General features: G+C 36.0%; 2 protein-coding genes across 2 annotated transcripts in view; both read right to left on the reverse strand.

Moving 5' to 3' along the window:
- Positions 1-6,383, reverse strand: part of sash3 (SAM and SH3 domain containing 3) — a 13,365-nt gene extending 6,982 nt beyond the window's left edge. Inside the window, exons 1-6 of the mRNA XM_016454855.1 lie at positions 6,156-6,383; positions 4,056-4,157; positions 2,292-2,417; positions 1,531-1,675; positions 1,300-1,451; positions 120-332 (exon numbers count right to left, since the gene is read on the reverse strand). Of these exons, the coding sequence (XP_016310341.1) occupies positions 120-332; positions 1,300-1,451; positions 1,531-1,675; positions 2,292-2,417; positions 4,056-4,157; positions 6,156-6,218 (801 nt within the window). The 5' untranslated portion in view covers positions 6,219-6,383. The remainder of the gene's footprint in view (positions 1-119; positions 333-1,299; positions 1,452-1,530; positions 1,676-2,291; positions 2,418-4,055; positions 4,158-6,155) is intronic.
- A 3,722-nt stretch (positions 6,384-10,105) lies between these two features.
- The window catches only part of LOC107664313 (xaa-Pro aminopeptidase 2-like), a 15,381-nt gene continuing 2,259 nt past the window's right edge, over positions 10,106-23,227 (reverse strand). Inside the window, exons 2-22 of the mRNA XM_016454840.1 lie at positions 19,803-19,968; positions 19,185-19,252; positions 18,635-18,745; positions 18,048-18,111; positions 17,799-17,903; positions 16,995-17,081; positions 16,569-16,712; positions 15,708-15,809; positions 15,514-15,595; positions 15,233-15,434; positions 13,972-14,061; positions 13,370-13,479; positions 12,675-12,752; positions 12,462-12,533; positions 12,272-12,332; positions 12,116-12,185; positions 11,855-11,959; positions 11,227-11,286; positions 11,072-11,148; positions 10,850-10,939; positions 10,106-10,399 (exon numbers count right to left, since the gene is read on the reverse strand). Coding sequence (XP_016310326.1) covers positions 10,199-10,399; positions 10,850-10,939; positions 11,072-11,148; positions 11,227-11,286; positions 11,855-11,959; positions 12,116-12,185; positions 12,272-12,332; positions 12,462-12,533; positions 12,675-12,752; positions 13,370-13,479; positions 13,972-14,061; positions 15,233-15,434; positions 15,514-15,595; positions 15,708-15,809; positions 16,569-16,712; positions 16,995-17,081; positions 17,799-17,903; positions 18,048-18,111; positions 18,635-18,745; positions 19,185-19,252; positions 19,803-19,968 — 2,145 coding nt within the window. The 3' untranslated portion in view covers positions 10,106-10,198. The remainder of the gene's footprint in view (positions 10,400-10,849; positions 10,940-11,071; positions 11,149-11,226; positions 11,287-11,854; positions 11,960-12,115; positions 12,186-12,271; positions 12,333-12,461; positions 12,534-12,674; positions 12,753-13,369; positions 13,480-13,971; positions 14,062-15,232; positions 15,435-15,513; positions 15,596-15,707; positions 15,810-16,568; positions 16,713-16,994; positions 17,082-17,798; positions 17,904-18,047; positions 18,112-18,634; positions 18,746-19,184; positions 19,253-19,802; positions 19,969-23,227) is intronic.

Below are 23,227 nucleotides of genomic sequence, written 5' to 3' on the forward strand. Positions count from 1 at the left end.
GATTCGTCTGAAAGAAGAAAGTCATATACACCTAGGATGACTTGAGGGTGAGTAATTTATGGACTAATTTTCATTTTTGGGTGAACTAACCCTTTAAGAGAAAGTAACTTTAGGCTTACAGTTAGGCCTATTCTCTCCAGAACTTCCTCCAGGGTTTGCGGTTTGGGTTTGTTCTTGCGTCCTTGACTCTGGCATCGCTTCCTCTTTGGTGGTGTGTCCTCCTCTGGTAGTATTGTGACGTAGATGAATTTAAAGGAGCCCACTTTGTTATTGAGTTTACCAGTCCAGGTGCCTACTGGTGGCTTCTCAATGATCTGGATGATGTCTCCTTTCTGTGTGTTTTGAAAAATGTAAGTGCACTACATACAATATACTTGCTGCATACTACAATGTTTTAAAGGATTAGTTATACTCAAAATTGTGTCATTACTTGTATTACTTTCTTTCGTGAAACACAGTATAAGTAATTCTGGTTGTTTTTATCTCGCGATTGGGCACTTAAGATTTCAAGATTCACAAACACTTAAGCATAGCACACACATTTTATGGACCACTTTTTGATACTTTTACAGGGCTTTTGCAACCATCGGATGCTCGAAAGCTTCAGGAAAATGTTCATTGTGCTTTAATTGTATGGAAAAGAGCAGCCAGTACAATTCCTCAAAATGACTTCTTTTGTGTTCCACAAAAAGCAAGGCAAGTTTATTTCTATAGCACATTTCATATATCAGGGTTATTATAGTTAACTAAACTTAGACTAAAACAAACAAACAAATAAATAAATAAACAGTCTTGCTACTTGAGCCAAAAATAAACATGAACTGAAATAAAATAAATTGTATTTTTTTATTTTATTATACTATTTTATTTCAGCCAGTTGCCAAGGCAACATTTCTCATTTTCTTTTAGTTTAACATTTTTGTTTAGTTTAACTAAAATAACAAACTAAAACTGAAATAAAAATTAATAAAAATTATATAGACATATATTTAAAAAACAACAAAAACTAATAAAAATGGCAAAAACACCCAACAAAATGACTAAAACTTTTAACTACAATATTTACATAAACCATAATAGTATATTAATAATATACTATTCTCATACACAATGGTAATTCAAAGTCCTTTCCATAAAAAGTGTTTAAAGATACTATTGATTAAATACAAATGGATTAAAAATGTATTTAAAATGAATTAAAACAAATAAGAAAAAAGAAGAATACATAAATAGAAGAGTAAATAATGGCAGTTTTTTTTTCATTCATTGTCCATAAACAGCACTTTTTAAAAGCCTGACCTGTAGTTTGAGGGATTCAATGTCATAGGGGCTGGGGGTGAAGTCAGTGTGGACGAGGGCTCTGCCGCAGAAGGGCCCTGTGTAGGTGCTGTCCTCCAGTCTCATACTGTCTCTCTGGCTGAAGCCACTGTCCAGACTCTGCCTGTCAGCACCTGCACATCAGGAAAAAAAAATCAATCAGCCTCATGATCTCACTTCAGCTTCGTATTGTGCCGGGCTAAGACTGCTTACATCCAGAGAGCTGGCGTGAGAGAGGGCTGTGTATTGTGTCCTCTGAGCTGTTGGAGCACACAGACGTTCTGTTCCCAGCAGTAAGATCTGGAATCCAGTCATTTGGAGACATGGGAGACATAGAGCCGTCCTCCCCACTCTCATTCTGAAATCAACAAACGTAACATAATTAAAAGTTAATTTTAATTCATATGCTCATGAATGCCATAGCATTAAGCTACTGAAAACATCTGAGACTGCTGACTGTATAAAATGTACTGGTCTCATCCACATGGGGGAGACAAATTCAATCTGTTATATTAAGTGCTTTTCTTAGATAGGTCTGCTATGTTAGTTTACTTAGAACATTTTTTAATAAAAATTAGAAACCAGAAAAGTTAAATCTGTTGCATTAAGTGTTTTTCTTAGATGGTTGCTAGCATGTTAGATTTCTTAGGAAAATTGTATAAAATAAAATAATAAATAAACGTTTATAACCATATTTTACAAGGATTAAGGTTAAATTAATTTACATTAATTGATGCATTAGGCATAATTAGCTAACAAATGTACAGCATTTATTAATATAATGATAATTTATAAATGCAATTACATTATTTTATACACAATCTATAAAATTGGATGTGGAAATACTGAAAAATTTGACATGCTAAAAAACTGTAGCAATTAACATTAACCAAGATGAATAAATTCTGTAAAAGTGTTTATTGTTAGTTCACCGTTGACTCTTATTGTACTTTACACTTGTGCTTTCAGCTTACCCCCTCCTCTGCAAGGGCTTTCTGTACCATCTTGGAGGTTTTACGGGTCATTGTGCGAGATATGACGTTTCTCCATTTCTTTCCCAGTTTCCCGTTACTTTTCCCTGAATCCTCTGGTGGTGCACTCTCCAGCTGCAGAAAGAAATTTCACAAAAAAATTACACTGTTTTTACTGTGCATTTATTCAGCTTCTAATTTTGTCCTCTTGACTCATAAAACTTCCTCTTGTCTAAAAAGGTCTACAGGCAATGAATAATTCTTGCTGCTTGCCCTCATGTCCTGGCTCCATCATTAAAGAAAACGAGACAGACTTCTGTTAGAACGTATTGCCTTGATTTACATCAAGTAACCTTTTTGTTTTTAATTACTGAGTGCAGAACTCTTTGATGTGTTTTTCATAACACTTTTGTAATGTTATGTTCAGGTCTTTGCCCTGGCTAAGCTGAATCAGCATGTATTTGTTTGTGATATAACCTCACTATAAGCGGTGTTAGTTTTAACTTGATGGGCCCGTTCTCAAGAGAATTTCCAGTAAAGTCTGTGACAGTGGTTTTTGTGTCATTACCACAGTGAGTCAGTGTAGCGCCTCCTCTCTGAGCTCTAAGAGAAATGTCACAGGCTCTTCCTTTTAGGACATGTGCTGTTATCAAAGGCACAGACAAAAAACAAAAGTACCTGTAGGCGTCAAGGGGATTTTACAGCAATCTGTTACACTGCCCTTGTGTTTATACCTCAGCACTTCACTTAACACCCGCACAGAAAGCGATTCCATACCATTTAACACTTTTGATATCGAACAGGACACAGTTTTAACAACAATAAATATATTAATATTTATTAAATTATTCATTAATAATACATTTTTTATTCATGAATTTTTGTTAAAACAATGTCAAATATTATCTTGACTGATTGATAATAAAATATATACACCAATTTTAAAAAATGTTCTTGAAAGAAGTCTTTTATGCTCACCAAGGCTGCGTTTATTTGATAAAAAATGCAATAAAAACAGCAATATTGTGAAAAATTATTACAATTTAAAATAACTGTTTTCTCTTAGAACATTTATTTTTATAAATATAATTTATTATATTTTATCATTTATTATTAGAATTTTCAGCAGTCATTATAAATAAATCTTATAGAAAATCGTATATATCTATGCATAAAATACCACAATTGTCTGCTTCTCTGAAAAGCAGACAGAAGGTTAAGCAGGCTCTCTGCTTGAAGGGCTCATGAAAGGATGACATCCTGTTTAGATATTTTTAAAACTTTCAAATGAAGCCGTTATTAAGCACCATTCTAGCAGTTTGGTTTAAGGTTAACTGTGACTTGGCTGTTGTTTTTTTCTACACAACTTCACATTGTCCAATAGTTTGATAATCATGAGACAACAGTAAGTTGGAGCTCGAGTAGAGCAAATTTATCTCCATAGTTAAAGGGATAGTTCACCAAAAATGAAAATTGTGTCTTGATTTACTCACCCTCAAGTGGTTCTAAACCTGTATGAGTTTATTTAAGCTGTTTAACACAAAAGAAGGTATTTTGAAGAATGTTGGCAACCAAACAGTTGATGGTATCCATAGACTTCCATAGTATTTTTCCATATCAACTGTTTAGTTACCAACATTCTTCAAAAAAATCTTCTTTTGTGTTCAACAGCTGAAATAAACTCATACAGGTTTGGAACCAGTAGGGAGGTGCTTAAATGACGGAACTTTCCTTTTTTTTTGGTAAACTGCTCCTTTAACAAACTACTGCACTTACTGTTTCATCCAGTGTAAGCTCAGAGCTCACTACGGGTGATGACGGCTTTGACTTCATAAAGTCTTTGAAGCTGCTGGACCTTTGCAGAGTCAGCTGTAAACACAGAACAGTTTCTCATCAGAGACTAATCAAAGTTACAGTACTGTACAGTATTCAGATATAGACAGACCCATAGATAGATTATTGCTCATGATTCCTGACCCAATTGGCCTTATGGTTGAAGCATTATGCTGATGAAATGTAATCTCTATGCATCATGAACAAATCCAGTTTACTTTAACTGATAGCTCATGTTATAATGGCCATTTAATGTTATTGTAATTCCACAAGCATATATCCTGATCAATATTTGGAGGCATTATCGGGCCTCTGGAGTAATATTTGAGCAGAATAATCCACATTATCCTTTTCAGAACCATGGACCAGATGAAATTATAAGCATGGATAATACTTAGTTCAAGTGTTTTGTAGGGTGGAAAAACCTTTGGACTGTTCATGAAAAAGAAGCTTTCATAGGTTTTCACAGATAGGAAAATGTGTTTGGTGACACTTTACATAACAATGTCACTGTAACTTCTCAATGTAATTGATTACAATAACAATGTGTCAGTCTAATCTTTCTAGGGCCAAAAACTCAAACTTAATTGAGGGCCATTAGACAGAATGTAAATTACATCCAACTATATTATACTAAAATAATAATAACATTTAATATATACCTAAAAATTCAGTTTCATTGTGTTATGGCATGGTGGGACAAATCAAAGGTCATCATAAGCGAACTTTGGCTTTCCGGCCCTGGTTTGTGCACCGCTGATCTATATGATAAAGTAACTCTAAAAGACACTGCATTGCAAAGTGTGACTTGTTTGAGTAGAACCAGAGCAGATTCATTCAAGAATAAGAAACTTTTTTTTGAAATTAATGCTAGTCATTCAGTGTGGGTTTTGTGGGCTGTTGTGCATCCTTGTTCCAATTTGACTTTTTCTCTCTCTCTTATCTAAACCTTTCACTGTGCCACTTTTCTTCAACTCAGGAAGTGGGTATGTCACAGTCATCATGCAGCCAATCCCTGCAGAGCTGTGCACTATCTAGACAACACACAACAGACTGCAATCTGCTAAGACAACTAAATGCAGAAGAGATTCGAAAATCATACTAAACTAAATAGTCCCACTGTCAAACTATCATTGCACAAATCATTCCCATCTATTTGCAAACCTTCCCCATACATTTCTCAAACACAGTGACAACATTCTGCATCCTCATGAGATGGTGAAATATATTTTTGACAGATCTCGACTGAAAAGATTATGCATAATCTAAACCATGACCAAAGAGGAAACTGCAACATTTGAGGTGATGGTAATGAGCGTCAACTCTATGCTACATTCTGTACTCTGGATAAGGATATGAGAAAGGCATTGGTTTAAAACATATAAATAAAAGACAGCAAAATAACCATGATGCACAACAGCAAGATTTTCAGATCTCACTTTGCTTGGATTCCATGGGTTTACAAAGCACCTGCAGTTTCACAGAGGAGAAATATCGAAACTGTTGGTTGTTACACGCAAGATGTGAATCAAATGGAAAATAAGAGTAATGCTGTAGAAGCAGTTAACCGCTGATTTCTGTGAAGACCTACGCAAATGTCACTTCGAATTGAGGAGCTGTTTTTGGATGCTTTGCACTGATGAGGAATGAACTGCTTCAGGATGTGTGGTATGGTCTGCTGTCTCTACAGGAACTGCTGCACAGCCATGCATTTCACCCAGAACAATCATAGAGTTTCAGTTCTTACAGGGCTGAAGTCAAACTACATATTACAATAGGACTATTATTAATGCTGATGAATGAAAACACTTGAAAAAGCCTCTCAAAGTACTGTTGTTTCAAACAGTTAGCAACAAAACCACATGTTCTGCCATATGCATTTGTTTCATTGACCTTTTGCTTTTTAAACAGTTTATTATGTGTGTGTACTCCCTTGGGATTGACGACCTCCAGAAGGAAACCTCCAAGAACATCATTTCTACTCTTTAACTCTTCAAAACAGGGCCACACATGCATTAAGACACAAACTCCTACCTTCTTCTTTTGCACCTGGCCCTGCTCCTTTTCAGATGCGTTGGATGGTTTCCGTCGTAACATGTTGATCCGGTAGTGGGTGGGCAATATGCTCCTGAGGACCACGACTATAGCTGTGGCAGTATGACACTTGGTTATTCTAAACGAACTGTCAGTCTTACTGCCACGGTGCCACTCACAAAGAGACAAAAGCCACCAGAGGAGGAAGAGGCAGAAGAAAAGTTCTTCTCTGCTCTCTGGAGTGGAGAACTAAATGCTTGAGGAAGTCACATGACTAGACAGGAACTTCTTTGTTTAAGAGGTGGTTTTGGTTGAAATGGTTCATATCAGATAAAAAAACAAACCAGAGATAAAAAGATAAAAAAACAACAACTAATGACCAGTTATTTATATATTCAGTGATACAGAACATCCTTACCCTGAAGATTTGTAATGGAGTTCAGATAAGAACATGATGAATTATTATTATTATTTTTGATTATTTCTTGAGGTAAACATTGAATTGAGTCTCTGACTCTAAATATTTTGAATACTTGAATAGGTAAATATTGTAATATTTGTAAATCAAGTACATTTTTTAATTAATTAATTCATGTATATGAATGATTTATCCGTTAAAATATATAATAAAAAATGTAATTTCAATCATTTACATTTTCTAATACTTAGAAATATTACTTATAAACATACAAACAATAAATAAAAATACATTTGAAATAAATAATTAAAATATTTAATTTAGAACATTTAAATAAATATTTAATTCATATTAATATAAATAAATATCTAAAAATAAAAACTACTTAATGTAGAACATTTAAATATTCTAATACTTATAAATAGAAACTTATAAATATTAAATAAAGAAATAAAATAATAAAAAATATTTAAAGTAGAAAATGTAAATATTGTAATGTTTGAATTAAATATATAATTTAATTAAAATATTAAATATTATATGCATATATACAATTATTACTAATTACCAATTAATTAGTACACAAACTCTCTCTCTCTCTCTCTCTCTCTCTCTCTCTATAATTATTATTATTTCACATATTACCCATATCACATGGAAACTATCATTAATGATTATGATGCCTCTGAGTACTGATTTATTAAAGTAAAAAAAAGTCCTGAGAAGTGTCCTGAGACCTTTGCTGGGACAGATAATAGAGGAAGTTTCTGTGTGTGAGAGTTATTTTTATTTCTTTTTTTACACCACATGGTAAGATGCCTGACAAAAATGAGCATGTCATGAGTATGAAATATTTGGTTCAAAGAGGCACATACGACTGCAAGTAACACGTAGTACATGACTTTAGATAACAACAGTGTTTTCTGTTGTACAGCCAGCGGTCAAGTACAATGACAACTTTAATGAGGTCATTGTTTTCAAAACCTCCTGTTGCTGCAGTTCCTCTTTATTGTATGGTCAGAGAACAGAAAGAAACAAACGACAAATATAGAGAATCACACCCATCAGTCCTATTTTTGTGAAGATGAGAAACAATGTTGAAAGTTGTTTTGAGCTGGAGGAGAACAGCCAAACAAAGAAGCGCAGAGAGAGAGAGAGAGAGAGAGAGAGAGAGAGAGAGAACGAGTGAGTGAGCGGACATCTCAGAAACCACACTCACACCTTACTGCGGTTCTGACGGAACTGTTGCCAAGCAACCGCACCTCTGCAGGCATGAGACCTTCACATGCAGCAGTGCTATTGACAGCAGCTCGCTTCAGGCCTGTGACAATTAAGCTGGTTCTCAGAAAGCACTGTTAAGATGTGCGTCTGCTTTGATATCGGTGTGAGAGATAGAACTCGGTTTCATGCTGTCATGTCAGTTTCAGTGCCCTAAACCATGCCCGGCTCTAAAACCAACACAAACGGCCATGACACATTGGGCCAATATTTTAGAAAGGATTGGTCACAAGTCATTTTTACACGCAAAAAATACGGAATTCATGGAAAGCATGATTTATGTTTTTAAATGACTGCTGACAGTTTCTAAATAAAATGTATACTATTAATTATGGCATCTGACATATTAATGGTGATAAATGTGAATTTGCGGCAATGATAAAGCAATGACAATGAGCGGTGATAAAAACATTGTGATACATGGTTTTGGCTTAATAAAGAAATGCCAACATGAGAATAAAAGGTTACAGTACAAATCTTCCAGCTCAATAAATGATTGATGACTAGAAGATGATTTATGTGAAGTATTTAGCTCTAGCTTTGCAGAAAATTGCAGTTCGGAGTTCAGTGGCAAATATTTTTTGGGGGATTTTGACAGCCATATGTGCATGTCACATCAAAGCTACAATGGATTTTACTGAGCTAGTCTCATTACTGAAAGTTACTGAAGTTGTTACCTCCACATAAAATCTTACAATCAAAAATATTTTCAGCTTTTTTCAAAACATATTGCGCAGATAATGCCATGGCTGTCGCTAGACCTATTTTAGGAAATTAGGAAATATCGCTGTGCGTGTAAATTATAACTGATAAATCCTTATGTCAATGGGATTAATGTATACTGTCCTAAGAATCATTTTCTCTGATAATATTTCAGCATATGTTTATTCTATGCACTGTTTAGAATGAATGAATCACTATTCTGATCTAATTGGTCAAACGGGTTAGCAAAAAAGTCTGAAATGGTTCGTAATTCAGTTGATTTATTCACTCATGCACATCCAGTTCTGTGTTGTCTCTACATTTTTATGTGTTCATCATGTGCTTTCATGCCTTGCAAACTTATATATTATTATATATAGTGATATATTTAGTTTTCTCTGATGCATCATTTAGAATGGGTTGAATATAAACCACTCAATGCTGTGCATTGTACTGTATGCCAAAAGTATGAATGTCCTTATAGCTGGCATTATAATATATATATATATATATATATATATATAATAACTTATACGTTTTTTGTGATCAGGGCTGAACAACTGAATGGAGCAGCAGAAAAATCCTAGTGTTGAGCTCTGTGTTAACAAAATTTTGCTATAAGTTTGATTGCATCATATAATAATTGCTGTTAATAGTGTTCATCGTCTGTTTGATTACGTCTTTAATTGATTTTTCCGTACATTTCTGCCATATGTACATAAACTGACAGTCACAACTGATAAGCTACCACTAAATATTGTAGAAACTTAATTTGCTGTAAAGTTGCTTTGCAACGATTTGTATCGTAAAAAGCGCTATACAAATAAACTTGAACGGAATTGAACAAATTAATCTAGACATTTGAAAAAGTGCAGGTTAATTTAAGAAATATGCAGGGTTTTTTTTGTCCCACAATCCTGTGCTTTCCATTCTGTGATATTTAAGCTAAAAAAATCTAATAAAAGCTGTGGTTGGTGGTCAGTTTATGTATAAATAAATGATTTTGACCAACGTATTCCACTTTTGATAGTTATTAATTAGTATTGTTGTAATTAAATATTCACCTATCACCAAAGTTCTTTATATTTTCTTGAAGATCATTAGACTGTTATTCTGCCTTAGAAGTCTGTCTGAAATCTGTTTTGTGAGGTAACTTCAATACAAACGCTGCCTGATAGCCTGCCTAAGCTTTCGGACGCAGTCATAGATAAACCAAAGTAGTGGAGATACTGTAGTAATCTTACTTTAATAAACTATAAATGAACAATGATTGTCTTAAAATAATATATTCATACAAACACATGCAATGTATCATTTTTAAATCTTAATATTGTCTTTCTTAATTAAACGTACAAACCTTTGTCATAAAATACATTATAAAATACTAACACAAGTTCAAACATAGGACAAATCCTAATGAGGTGGTAAATCCAATGAAAATGGCTTGAAAAGAAAATCCGGAAAAAGAGAAGAAATAGAAGAGAAAGAAAGAAAGAACACTGTATATTATAGACAACTTAATTTAAGTACTCAACATTGGAGCTTTTCTGTTTGTACCTGATAGTGAGTTTGTCACCCCAGCCCACAATAGGAGCAGAAGCAGTACTGAACGCTGCGAAGTGGGTTATGCTCTTCAGTGCTTGTTTTACAGCAGATTATGCAGTAAAACAGAGGGCAGCACTGTTACTAAGAGTGTGACTGAGGAGATGACAGCTGAAACTCCAGCACTAAGGAAGGGTGCCGTATGCTTCATCATCCAGTCATACTCCTCCTTCAGCCCCTGCCTCTCCAGCTCGGGACCCACCATGCTCCGGATGGTCTCACAGTATTTGTTGAGCCAGTGCACCTACAAGACAACAACAAATAAAATGCTGTCAGATAGCTGAGATCAGTAAGTGATTCCTGTTTCGTCATAAATTAAAATAAGGCCATTTTCAGACATGTGCTAACCCACAACCCCCCTCCTAAGATGTATTTCCAGCGAAGAGCGCCTGTGGGCACATTTTCAGAGGAAACCAGCACTAGAAAATAACATATGTTTAAACACACAAAGTTGTGGTTCTTAAATGATTATTAGCCAGATTTTACACTGAACACCGAATGGCATACAACACAAACCAATAGTACCAAAATGGTTAATGATATGAAAGAAAACATTGATGTATTTAGATTAATAACAGTTTATATATATCACACAATACATGATATGAAAGTAAACACATGAATGTATTTATATTAATAACACACACACACACACACACACACGTATAAATATTATATGGCACTATTACAGTACCTGCTCAGGACTTAGAAGAGATGTGTTTATCAGTTTTCTGTCATAAGGCACCAGTGAGACAGTTTCAAATGTCAAGTAGTTGTTGCCATGCTTGAAGGGAAAACAGGAAAAAAGGAATTTTAATTTAAGCAAGAAAAAATGCACATATTATTAATATTTCTTTAGGCACTGCCCTTGGCTAACTGCAGTGGATTTACAGAGTTCTCAGTTAGTTGGATATACCTTTGTAGTAGCTGGAACAGTGACAGCAATGTCCTCTATCCTTACACCAAAGTCATTCTCCTTGTAATAACCAGGTTCTAGAGGAGAGTTTGTCAGTTTATAACCGTAATGATCAACATAAGACAATCATTATGAGATGCTTAATGATTCCTCACCAATTGATGTGAACATCCCCTCTTGAAATGGAATATTATTGGACTGAAAACCCACAGGCCCTATCAGAGAGAAAACAAAGACGTTAGATGAAGAGATAAAGCATATATCTATAAATAAATATACCTGTATATGTGTGTGTTTTTGAAAGTTATTTATGCTCACCAAGTAGATTTGCATTTATTTGTAATAAGTAAATAAATAAATAAAATAAGGTAAAAACAGTAATAATGTGAAATAGTATTACAAAGTTTTCTATTGTAAAATATTTTAAATTCAATTTATCAATTTCTTATTATTGTCAATGCTAAAAAAACAATTGTGCATTGTGCCGCCTAATATTTTTTTGTGAATATAATGAATATTATACAATTTATTTTCCCAGCATGTTTGAATAGAAAGCTCAGAAGAACAATATTTATAAAATGGAAATCTTTTGTAACATTATAAATGTTTTTACTGTCATATTTAGCTGATATAATGCATCCTTGATGAATAAAAAAAAACACTTTTAAACAATAGTGTATTTTACTTGTAAATGATTCTTATAAACACAAATGCATTTAAATGACCAGATTATTGAAATAAATATATAATAAATATAAAAACATGTTACAGAGTCAGACTTACATTCATGGACTCCAAAGTAGTTCCCCAAACCATGACCTGTGCCATGACCATAATTTAAGCCAACTTCCCACAGTGCTCTTCGTCCCAGCATCTCCATGTTCACACCTAGGGTGAGGATAAAACCACATGAAAGGTTAGCACTTGACAGGTTTTGTGGTGGTCACTGTGAGAAGTCTGCTGTGGATACGGCGCCCTCTTGTGGAAGTATCATGCCACGGTTGCTTGAAGGGAGATTGTGATTGAAGATGAGGAGGTCCTCACCTCTAGTTCCAGCAGGAAAGACGGTTCTTGAAATCTCAATATTTCCCATGAGCACTCTTGTGTAGGCCTCCTATTAGAGTAAGACATGGAGTATAAGTATAAGCATCCTATTACACCCTGCATCACCAATATCTTCCTATGCCTACCATTCAGTACCTTTTGAAAGTCAGTGGGATTACCCCAGTGCACAGTACGCGTTATATCAGTAGTACCGTCACTGTAACACATAGAATGAGATGGTTTAGGTAACATAAATCAGACAGAATGCATGCATGAGCTTGGCCATGCATTTTTTTTTGTTTTGCACACAAACATAACTATGCACAAATAGTTCTATAAAACTCACAGGTACTGTCCTCCAGAGTCAACAAGATACATCTCATCCACTGACAGCTTCCTTGCAGTTTCATTAGATGGACTGTAATAAATAAAAAAGGTGCAATGATTTAAAAAATGACGACATAAATATAGTGAATATAATTAAAGTGAACAAAGGAAATGACCGAAAAGCTAAACGTCATAAGTGGACAGGAAGAGGAACACATATAATATTCAATACCTGTAGTGAGCAAGAGCAGCATTAGGTCCACTTGCAGAAATTGTCTCAAAACTTGGCCCTCTGCTGTTCTTCTGTTTGCTGCCAAAACACAGTAAAGGGTTTGTGATTCTCAAGAAAAAGGAAGTTTACACAAGTAAATCATCTTCCGTATTAACATCCTTGATGTACTAACATGTTCTAATTGTGGAAATGATGTTATTCGAATAATGCAAGCTTAGAAAGATGGCTAATATAGAGTGCTAGAGACTGTTTCTGGAAGTAAATATTCCATTAATTTTCTCCATACGTAAACTATTATTTAGCCATAATGGACCAAATTTACTGTAAAAGAATTACACTACCCATGTGTATGTCATTGAATGAATGAATGCTACCCATGTGTCTAAATATTTTTGAAAAAAAAAAAAAAAAAAGTTTCAAACAGTTTCATACTTAGATCACTGACTGTAATTCAATAGTTATATATAATAGTCTTGCACTTTTTTTACTCAGATTTTCACTCTTTTTGCTCTCAATAAGAATTTGTAATGTAGTGACTGATCTTGGAGCTGGTTCTCAAATATTATCTAGAAAACGAATAGTACATATACTCTTGGAACCGCAGGCCTTAAAAAAAACTTGAAATAATTACTGTCAATAAAATGTGTTTGTGTGAGTGGTATCAGTGATGGGGGTTTAGCTTCACAGTTCTGTACCCGCGACACTGATCGACAAAATGTGCTGCTGTAAGCTCGGTCTCTGTGCCTTCCGGAACTTTCTTCTCAAGCCACACCAGAAGCTGCATGACTGCGACTGCATCCCTAATCTGCGGGAGAGAGGAGGCTCACCCATCATGGCTGATAAGAACAAAATCACCTGCTTGAGACCAGACGGATGCCAGACGGAGGGGATTAATTGAAAGCAGTCAACTGAGGTCTGGCTTTGGGCCATAAAACACCAGAACTAAGATGTTTGTCCATGCATGTTATCAAATGCAGTTGTTTTCGATTGAAAAAACTCATTCGGCAAAATATGTCAATAGAGCACTGAATACAAGCAAACACCATCAGTAATAAAGGTCCCAATATGTTTGATGGAGGTTCTACGATAAGGAGCGATAAGACATTGATTCAGCTACATTGAGCTGCAATGAATGGAGTCTGTCTGGCCTCCTAATGTGGCTTTATGATGTGATAAGGTGCCCCTCAATCTAGAAATTACGATAATACAACACAGGTATCAGTCAACAGTGTCCATCAGGGTTATGACTGCTTTACAAAAGTCATTTGGGGAGAAGACAGTGTGTGTGTCCTCTTACATGAGCCTCTTTGAGAATACGCTGCTCAGTCGCATCTTTCACTGCTTTTGTGGTCAGTACTGGAGAGTAGGTGCTGGTCAGAAGTTTGTCCTTAAAGACATAAGAGAAGTTCATCTGTAGTAAAATATTGTCTTCACCTGTACTGTGGGACTCAAGCAGACTTATGAAATCAGAATTTCAGTCAGGATCCATCCATCCAACCATCTACTTATCCATCCATCCAGCCAGCCATCAATCATTCATCTATCCACCTATCTACCCATCCATTCGCCTAACCATCTGTCTAGCTATCTACCATCCATCCATCCATCCATTCACCTATTTACCCTTCCGTCTAGCTATCTACCATCCATCCATTCATCCATCCACGAATCTACCCATCCATCTTGCTATCTACCATCCATCCATTCATCCATCCGTCCATTTACCCATCCATCCATCCATCCATTCACGTATCTACCTATCTGTTTAGCTATCTAGCATCCATCCATCCATCCATCCATTCACCTATCAACCTATGTTTAGCTATCTACCTTCCATCCATCCGTCCATTTATCCATCCATCCATCCATCCATCCATCCACCTATCTACCTAGCTGTCTATCTGTCTAGCTATCTACCATCCATCTATCCCTCCATCCCTCCCTCCATCCATCCATCCATGAATCCACCTATTCATCTAGCTATCTACCATCCATCCACATTTCTTTTCAAATTTTTTTTTTTTGCTCATCACAGAGGTATCTCGTTGCATTAAGTGAAACATCATAAAGTGGCTCTAATGTAATGGTCACATTATATTTATTTACATATCTGTCAATAATATAATTTTTTACTTCAGAGAGCCCTTGAAGGGCAAAATAAAGTAGCTGAAATAGCTGTGTAGTGTGTCAAAAATAGAAACGGCTCCACCGATTATAGCAATCTAATTTTGTCAAATGGTGATATGTGCCTGATGTAGATGTGCGTAACTAAACATTTTTGACAGATGCAAGAACACAGGCTTGTTTGCTGTCTCCTAGATTACAGTTACATTTTTACATTTATGTTTTCAGCCTTTAAAAGCCATATGGGAAAAAACAAACTAGGATACTATTTAACACTTAAGCAAAAAGTGAAAATCAATTATTAACACTTGAGGGGCTTGACTGAAACCATCTCAGCCATATTCAGCAGCACACAGATAGTTTGAGACTCCTTATTTGAGCATCCAAGCTATCATGCACATACTAGTAGCCTATATTTTGGATCCAGGTCTTACCTCAGGAGTGATGAGCTCATACAGGGCTTGGTTGGTGTACTCTGTACCCACCCACACCCTCACGTTGGGTTTCTGTAGATAGGACTGCAGGTACGAGCGCACAGAGCTGTACTCAAGCAACTGCACACAATAGGAATGGTAGCATGAAGTGTTCAGGTACACCTTCAACTCTTCTGTTATTCGTTCGATGTGCACAAAGAGCCTGGCGAAGGAGGTTAGTTAGAAACTGTACAGTACACCAACTAAGTATAGTGCTATTAATATGAAACAGAGGAACTTGCCATATCTCATCCATTGACAGCAGAGTGTAAGAATAGAAGAATGGATTAAAAGGGATGTCGTTGCCTCGTAGATTAAACAGCCCTGAAAATAGAGACGCAAACTCAAATGTTTGGCCTGACTAGAGTTTTACAGAACAATTCAGAGAAAATCTCCTACATGAGGCGGCCTTGTGTTTGTGCGGTTTTGTGCTTACATGCAGTCTCGTCCAGAGCTGAAAGCAGCACAGCGGTGGGCTTGTATGGATTGTCACTCATCTGGGCTCGTATCTGCTCTACTTTCATTGGCCAGGTCCTCTCTGAACATCCGAACAAACACACACAGGCACAATGTAAACTTCAATTACATCAAAACCTTAAAGAAACAGTTCACCCAAAAATTAGAATTCTGTCACCATTTACAAACCCTTACACTATGTCTTTGGTCACTCTTTTCTATGCAATTACAATAAAAGGGACCATAGAAGTAGAGACGACTGATTTGCTAAAGAACCACTATTTTGAGTAACATCTGTCCAGTGAATCACTTATCCACCAAAATGATTGAATGATTTTTGGTTGATTCATGATTCAGACTGATTTGGCTCTCAAGTTCTCCACATTGACTCAACGATTAGTCTCAGCAGGAAGATTATTAGTAAACAATACTGAAAAGTTTGATCTGTTCCTCACACAAAGCTATCATATGAATTCAAAAGACTTGTAATAACTAATTTTAAGATTCTTTTTGGAAGCTTGAAAGCCTCTTTTATGGAAAAGTGCAACGAGCACAGCATTTCTCCTTTTATGTCCACACAGAAAAAAAGCCATATAGGTTTAGACCAACATGAAGTTATTTTTAGGTTGACTATCCCTTTATTCATGCCTCATTGACTTTATCTTGGCACCAGAATGAACTAGAATATCCCCTCTGTCAACTGTCATTACTGTAAGTTATATCACTTGTCATTAAAGGTTAAATCAGAGCTTTATTGCTCTGTTTGTCATGATCTTACGGTCCTCTGCCCTATTCGCTTGGTACTTATCAGTCAAGTGATGCTGATAAGACATGCACACACCGATGACACTGTCAGGTAAGCGTATTGGGTTGTCAGGAGGCAGAGGAGGTCGACCTGTCCATATTTTATCCACCAGGTTATCAGGAATAGACTTCAGGAGCCGGCCCGCTGGAGCCAGGTTGGTGTTGTAGACGTCAAATATGTCTGAAGCAGCAAAGAATAGTGACCAAATGATTCACAAATGATTGGGATAATCTTTGATACTAGATTTGTTTCTTATGTGATCTTTTTAAGAAAGTTTATATATACACTACCATTCAAAAGTTTGCTTCAGTAAGATTTTTTTCAATATTTTTCAAAGAAGTCTCTTATAAGTCTCACCAAGGCTGCATTTATTTGATGAAAAATAGAGTAAACATATAAGCAATATTGTGAAATATTAAACAATTTAATATGTTTTACAATTTTAATATACTGTTTGCTCACCTACAGAGAAGAGGAATGGGTCAAAGCCCACCTGATCTCCCTCAGGGATCTCTAGGATTAGCCAGTTGGTAATGCTGCGAACAGAGGCTGTGATCCAGTAGAGTTAGACCAGAATAGAGTTAAAGACTCAGATCAAATGAACAACAGACAAATTAGGGGAAAATAAAATAATTCTAAACAGCAATCAATGGAATAGCCTTTTTCAATATCCTTTGAATATGTGTTTTAAGACATTCATTCGCCCACATGTTCAACTTCATTTAGACATGTTTACATTTACATAACATTTAGTCATTAGCAGACGCTTTTATCCAAAGCAACTTACAAATGAGGACAATGGTAGCAATCCAAATCAACAAGAGAGCAATGATATGCAAGTGCTATAACAAGTCTCAGTTAGCTGCTTAACGCAGTACATGTAGCATGGGTTTAAATTATATAATAAATAAAAAGAAAACATATAGAATAGAAAAAGAATAGAGCAAGCTTTTTTTTTTTTTTAGAAAACAAGCAGTTAGTAAATGAATAGAGTGCAAGTCTAGAAGGGGCAAGTTTTTTTTTTTTAAAGAATAGAATCAGAAAAGAGAGTGCTAGAGTTAGAGGGTCAAATAAAGACGGAAGAAATGTGTTTTTAGTCAATTCTTGAAGATGGCTAAGGACTCAGCTGCTCGGATTGAGTTGGGCAGGTCATTCCACCAGGAGGGAACAGTTAATGAAAAAGTCCATGAAAGTGATTTCGTGCCTCTTTGGGATGGCACAATAAAGTTTAAAATATTAATTTCACTCATATCATTTGCTCCTCACCATCTCGCTCTAGCTCCCAATTACAGTCAATTTGTCTCTCTGCCTGAATCCAGTAGCGGCTATCGGTCCACAAAACAGCCTTCTTTTGAGTAATTACTGCTGTTCCTAGAAATTAGAAACAGACTTTTGTTAGGTATAACAGAAGACAGAAGTGGGCCGTTTGTCAAGGACCAAGTGACAAACATAATATGACTGAGAATGATGCATGGTGATACAGCAATATTATGATCAGCTGGCTGTGAAACACACCTGCAGAGCCAGTGAAGCCAGACATCCAGGCCAACCTCGCATCTCTGGGGGCAATGTACTCACTCTGCCAATAAAACCACAGTCAGTTACTGTCACAAAGGTAATGTCTGAGAATGAAGAAGATTGAAAGAGAAGAGGAGCTTAAAGCTTAGAGGGTCAGAAATTAATCAGGGCTTAGGTCAAAAATGGCTACAAAAGTGACAAAAATGCAACATATATTTAAAATCTGAGGACTAAAAATCTCAAAAAAATTATATCGTTTGATATAATGAATTTGATTAATTCTAGGCCAACTATTTTTGGATTTGGCATGTGGTGTCTCTGCAGACATAAAATGTAGTAATGTAGTTTCTGTTTAAAAAAAAAAACAACAACAATATAAATATTATTATTTACAGCCTGTATTTAAATTGATTTTATAGAAACCATATTGTTAAAATATTAGAATTTATTTAGACTTATTTGACATCAGTTTATGGCACGGTTTGTGATTAAAACAGTAAAAGAAAAGAAATATACATTTCAGGGGACCAGTATTGCCACTTAATATAAAAGTTCATTTCTGACACTCTTTAGAAGTTTAGTACCAGATGAGCATCTGTGGCTGGGATGATGTAGGCTGAGATGTTCAAGGGGATCATGGATGCTCTCAGATCACGAAGCCTCAGAGTCGTGTTTACAGCTGTTGGTGGCAAATACTGGAGCAACAGGAATCATTTAAATATACTGCATCAAAATGATTTTGTATCCATTAAAAAAGTAAAAATGCTATCCTCGATCCACAAATGTTAAATATCACAAATCCTTATAATAAAACACTGAATTTCAACCTGTAATATAAATAGAGATTAAGTCGGCTTCAACTGATAAGGCAAGAAAAACTGTGTGTGCAAGACAAGACAGAGAAAGTTCACAGACAACACACACACACACACACACACACACCTCACTGAGATCATATTTGGGGTGTGCATGACCTAAAAATTGTGTTCTTATCAGAAGAGAAGATCTCCTCGCTGAAAGGCCAGATTAGGCCTGTGTGCTGGAGACAGGGTTATTATTTTCTCTTTCCACTGCTCTCTGAGCTAAAGATGAGTCTTAAAACATGAACAGAGTAAGAATAGAAGAATAGAGTACCGGAGGAATTGCAGAACAGTTCCTCTCACTGCCTGACCCTTCCTCAGCCGACACAGCATGTCTGCCTCCTGTGACGACATGAGAAGAGACACATGCAGGACAACAGAGTAACTGTTTTAAACTCACTGGCAACACATGTGGTGAACAAAGGTCAGCAATTGTGGTTAAATTTATGCCTTTATAATTCAAGATGACAATGTTTCAATGTGTCAATATGATTGAAACCGTAAAAGCAACCCAACTCACAAACATGCATAAAATCTCAAAAACCACAATGTAAACAAGGCAAATATAGTAAGCAAACCATATATACAGTATATCATAATTTTATGAATAAAAAAATAATCACACCATCTCCTTCATAATCATATGTAAACAGATTAGTTTTATGGTTAGAGTGAGCAAACAAATTACGTTATAGCAGAATTCATTTTTAGGCTAATGACATGCAAATATATTTCTAACACACATAAACCAAATACACATGACACAACAACAGATGGTGAACAGAAATGTTGCCTTAATGAAAACCTTACTCATACAGTGCATGATTGTCACATAGTTACACCACACCATCAAGACTAAATCGCCATCATATACACAATTTTTTTTTGTTACCTTCAAGAACCACAACACACACCGCCAGTATCCAGCCTGAGGAGCTCATTTTAGACCATCTGCTCCAAGCAAGTCCACACACAGAGTGTGGCAGCGGGGCACGAGTGTTTCTGCCTTGTGAGTCTGTGCGTGTGTGTGTACAAGGGTGTGTATGTCCTGTCTGAAACTACATGCATTACCGGAGGCATCCTAAACAGATCCATGTGCAATAGCTGAGGGGGAGGAACTTTGCTTGTGACTCTAATTTTTACTACTGTAATAAAAGCACAGTGTCTCTCTCCCTATGTCCTTCTTTAATGTGCAGTGCATTTACCCAGGCATAGCGAAGCAATTGCAGGTCACACAGTAAATTATAGCCAATGTCTCATGTTACATATGTACTGTAGGCTAGTATATTCCTGAACTCCACTTCAATACCCTCTTCTAACAACTAACAACATCACACTGCCTTTCAATGGCAGGAAGTTTTACAAGAAAGTTTTTAATGCACAAACACTTAAAGGGATAGTTCAACCAAAAATTATAACAATGTCATCATTTACTCACCCTGATGCTGTTACATATCTTTCTTAAAAAGAGATGTTTGGCTGAATGTTCAGACTGCTCTTTTCTATACAATGAAAATGATGGGGATGATTTTAAGCTCCGAAATGACCTAAAACCATTATAAATGTACCATAAATGTAGTCTATGCAGTTTGAGTACTATATTACAAGACTTATGAAGTAGCTTTGTGTGATGAACAGATTGATATTTAAGTTATTATTCATTTAAAATGTTCACACTTCCACATCTTCAAACTTCACATCACATGTTTTTCCATGATTTATTTTGGGATTCCAGAGGATTTAAAGGGGTCATATGATGCGATTTCAATTTTTCCTTTCACTTTGGAGTGTTACAAGCTCTTGGTGCATAAAGAAGACCTGTAAAGTTGCAAAGACTAAAGTCTCAAATCCAAAGAGATATTCTTTATAAAAGTTAAGAGTCAACCACGCCTACCTAAAACGGCTCGTTCTAACACGCCCCCACATATCTAGGTCACAATCTGGGAAGATTTGCATAACGCCGCCCAAATATTCACGCAAAGAGAGAAGGCATAACTTTTATTCTCGCTGTAGTATTGTTGTTGTCAACGCCGCCGCCATGTCGTGAAGGCACTGTGTGATTTGTTGTGAAAGCGAAACTACTTTGTTTGGACTTCCAAAAGAGGACGATATAGCTTCGTCATGCCTGGAGCTGATCTGTGCTGGTCGCTGAGGAAATACTTCAACTTCGCGCTGTCGATCGCCGGATCGGCTTTCACCGTGGACGAAGCAGAGTCCAGCCCGGGTCGTCACATGTGGTTGCTGCAGGCATCACAATATGGTAAGGGACGTAACATTTCCGTTACACGCTTGAGGAATTCGGCCAATCACAATGCACTGGATAGCTGGCCAATCAGAGCACACCTCGCTTTTTCAGACCGATGAGCTTTGTAAAAATCGACGCGTTTCAGAAAGGCGGGGCATAGAGGAGAAACAATAATGTACAGTATGTGGAAAATAATGTGTTTTTTGAACCTTAAACCGCATAAACACATTTAATTACACCAAATACACAAAGTAATGTTCTTTTTAGCAGCATCATATGACCCCTTTAACATATAATATATGTCGGACCAGGTTGACCCAAATGTAATTAGTTCTAGTGCAGAAATATACACAAGAGCAGCAGTGGAAGGGATGATATTCTCCAAATAACAACTGAAATTTTGGTCTGTTGTTCACACTAAGGTATCATATGGCTTCAGACTTGGATAACATCCATCCCTCATTTACTTAGTGTACAGAAGAGCAGCTTCAGTATTCTCAGTTGTGTTTTACCACAGAATAAACGCTCTACAGATTTATAATAACAAGAATGTGACTAAGTAATGACATAATTTGAATTATGACTTCACTTTAAATGACATCCCTGAGTTTACTGTGTGCTTTATGGCCCATTTTGACCAAAACATCACTTTGATTTCAAACAATCCAACGGTCGCCGTGATTTTGCCAAGTAAGACATGTTCCTGGATTAACATCTTTTGTTGATCCTGGATCGACATTACTATCTGTCCAAAAATATAGACCTAACCCAATCCCTACCCCTAAATCTAACCCTGCCCATAATTTATTCCTAAAATCAGAGGGAAATGATAGGTGAATAACAAGGGTGTAGAAGCATCTAACCCTGATTGTAAGCCTAAAACTGACATTTCTTGAAAACGTATCCCTCAATTCTGATTGGTCGATTGGAATGTTGTTCTAGGATAAACAAGGATGTTGATCCAGGAACATGTACTTGGTGAAATCACATTCACCCAATCCAACAGAAAAGAACTTTGAGTTCATCTCTAATAAACAATAAGAAGCTCAGATAAATTAAATAATACTGCATGTCACTTGATTGTTAAATGAAGACAATTGTCTAGACAGAGATAATTACTGTGCCACAGTCAGATCCTAGCAAACAGCTGAGATGCACATCTGGCTGTTCCTCTGCCACCAGACTCATTACTGCATAGCAACAGTGTCATTTGCAGACTAGGAGGATATTTACCTCCTTACTGAGATGTTGTATTCTTATGAGCAGATTATTAAATGCAAAATCTCTACATTCAAGTGTTCAGAAAGTTTCAAGTCATCATGAAATCAAAATCAGTGCTTTTTACTTTAATAGAGAACATTGCTGGTCTTATTTCGAATTATTCATATGTGCATTTTAAATCAATTGTTGGAATACATAATCTTTTATCGAAAGATAAAAACTCTTCCTCAGAAATATATTTCCTTTTCCAGTGACATCACACATCAATAACAACATAAAAATACTGTAACAAACCATAAAACCAAGAAAAAGGCTGTTACTAATTAACACAAGAACCCACAAGCAGCGATGATAAGATAAAACCACAGGCCCAACATTTCAGAGCTCCATCATCAGGGGCATCTTCTGAGTAAATTTACATAAGAATAAAGACAGACACTGTTTGTTACACAACATACATCCAGAGCTATATACTTGTCACATGCAAGTGTTACTAATCAACCAACAGGGGGCAGGGTTGCTCCATTAGTTTTTTTTTCTTGCTGTAGTGCTCTAACTCAGTGTTTCCCAACCTTTTTTTAGTCGCGGCACCCTTTGGAAATTTTAACAAACTTGTGGCACCCTACAAAATAAATTGTCACAATATTTGAATTTCTAACTTCGATATGATAATTTGAAAAGTATAGATATTCGGTACAACAGGGAAGAACTGCAGAATATAATGTCATACAGATATTTGTAATATTATTAAAACATTTTGTCCATCAACGGTGGCAATCAGTAGGCTAATTTCTAATGAAGAGACCAATTTATATGACAGATTTTAATGTAGGCTTTTATACATATGTAAA

This window comes from Sinocyclocheilus anshuiensis, unplaced genomic scaffold (genome assembly GCF_001515605.1).
Source record: "Sinocyclocheilus anshuiensis isolate Anshui unplaced genomic scaffold, SAMN03320099.WGS_v1.1 scaffold111, whole genome shotgun sequence".
In the NCBI taxonomy this organism is placed as follows: Eukaryota; Metazoa; Chordata; class Actinopteri; order Cypriniformes; family Cyprinidae; genus Sinocyclocheilus; species Sinocyclocheilus anshuiensis.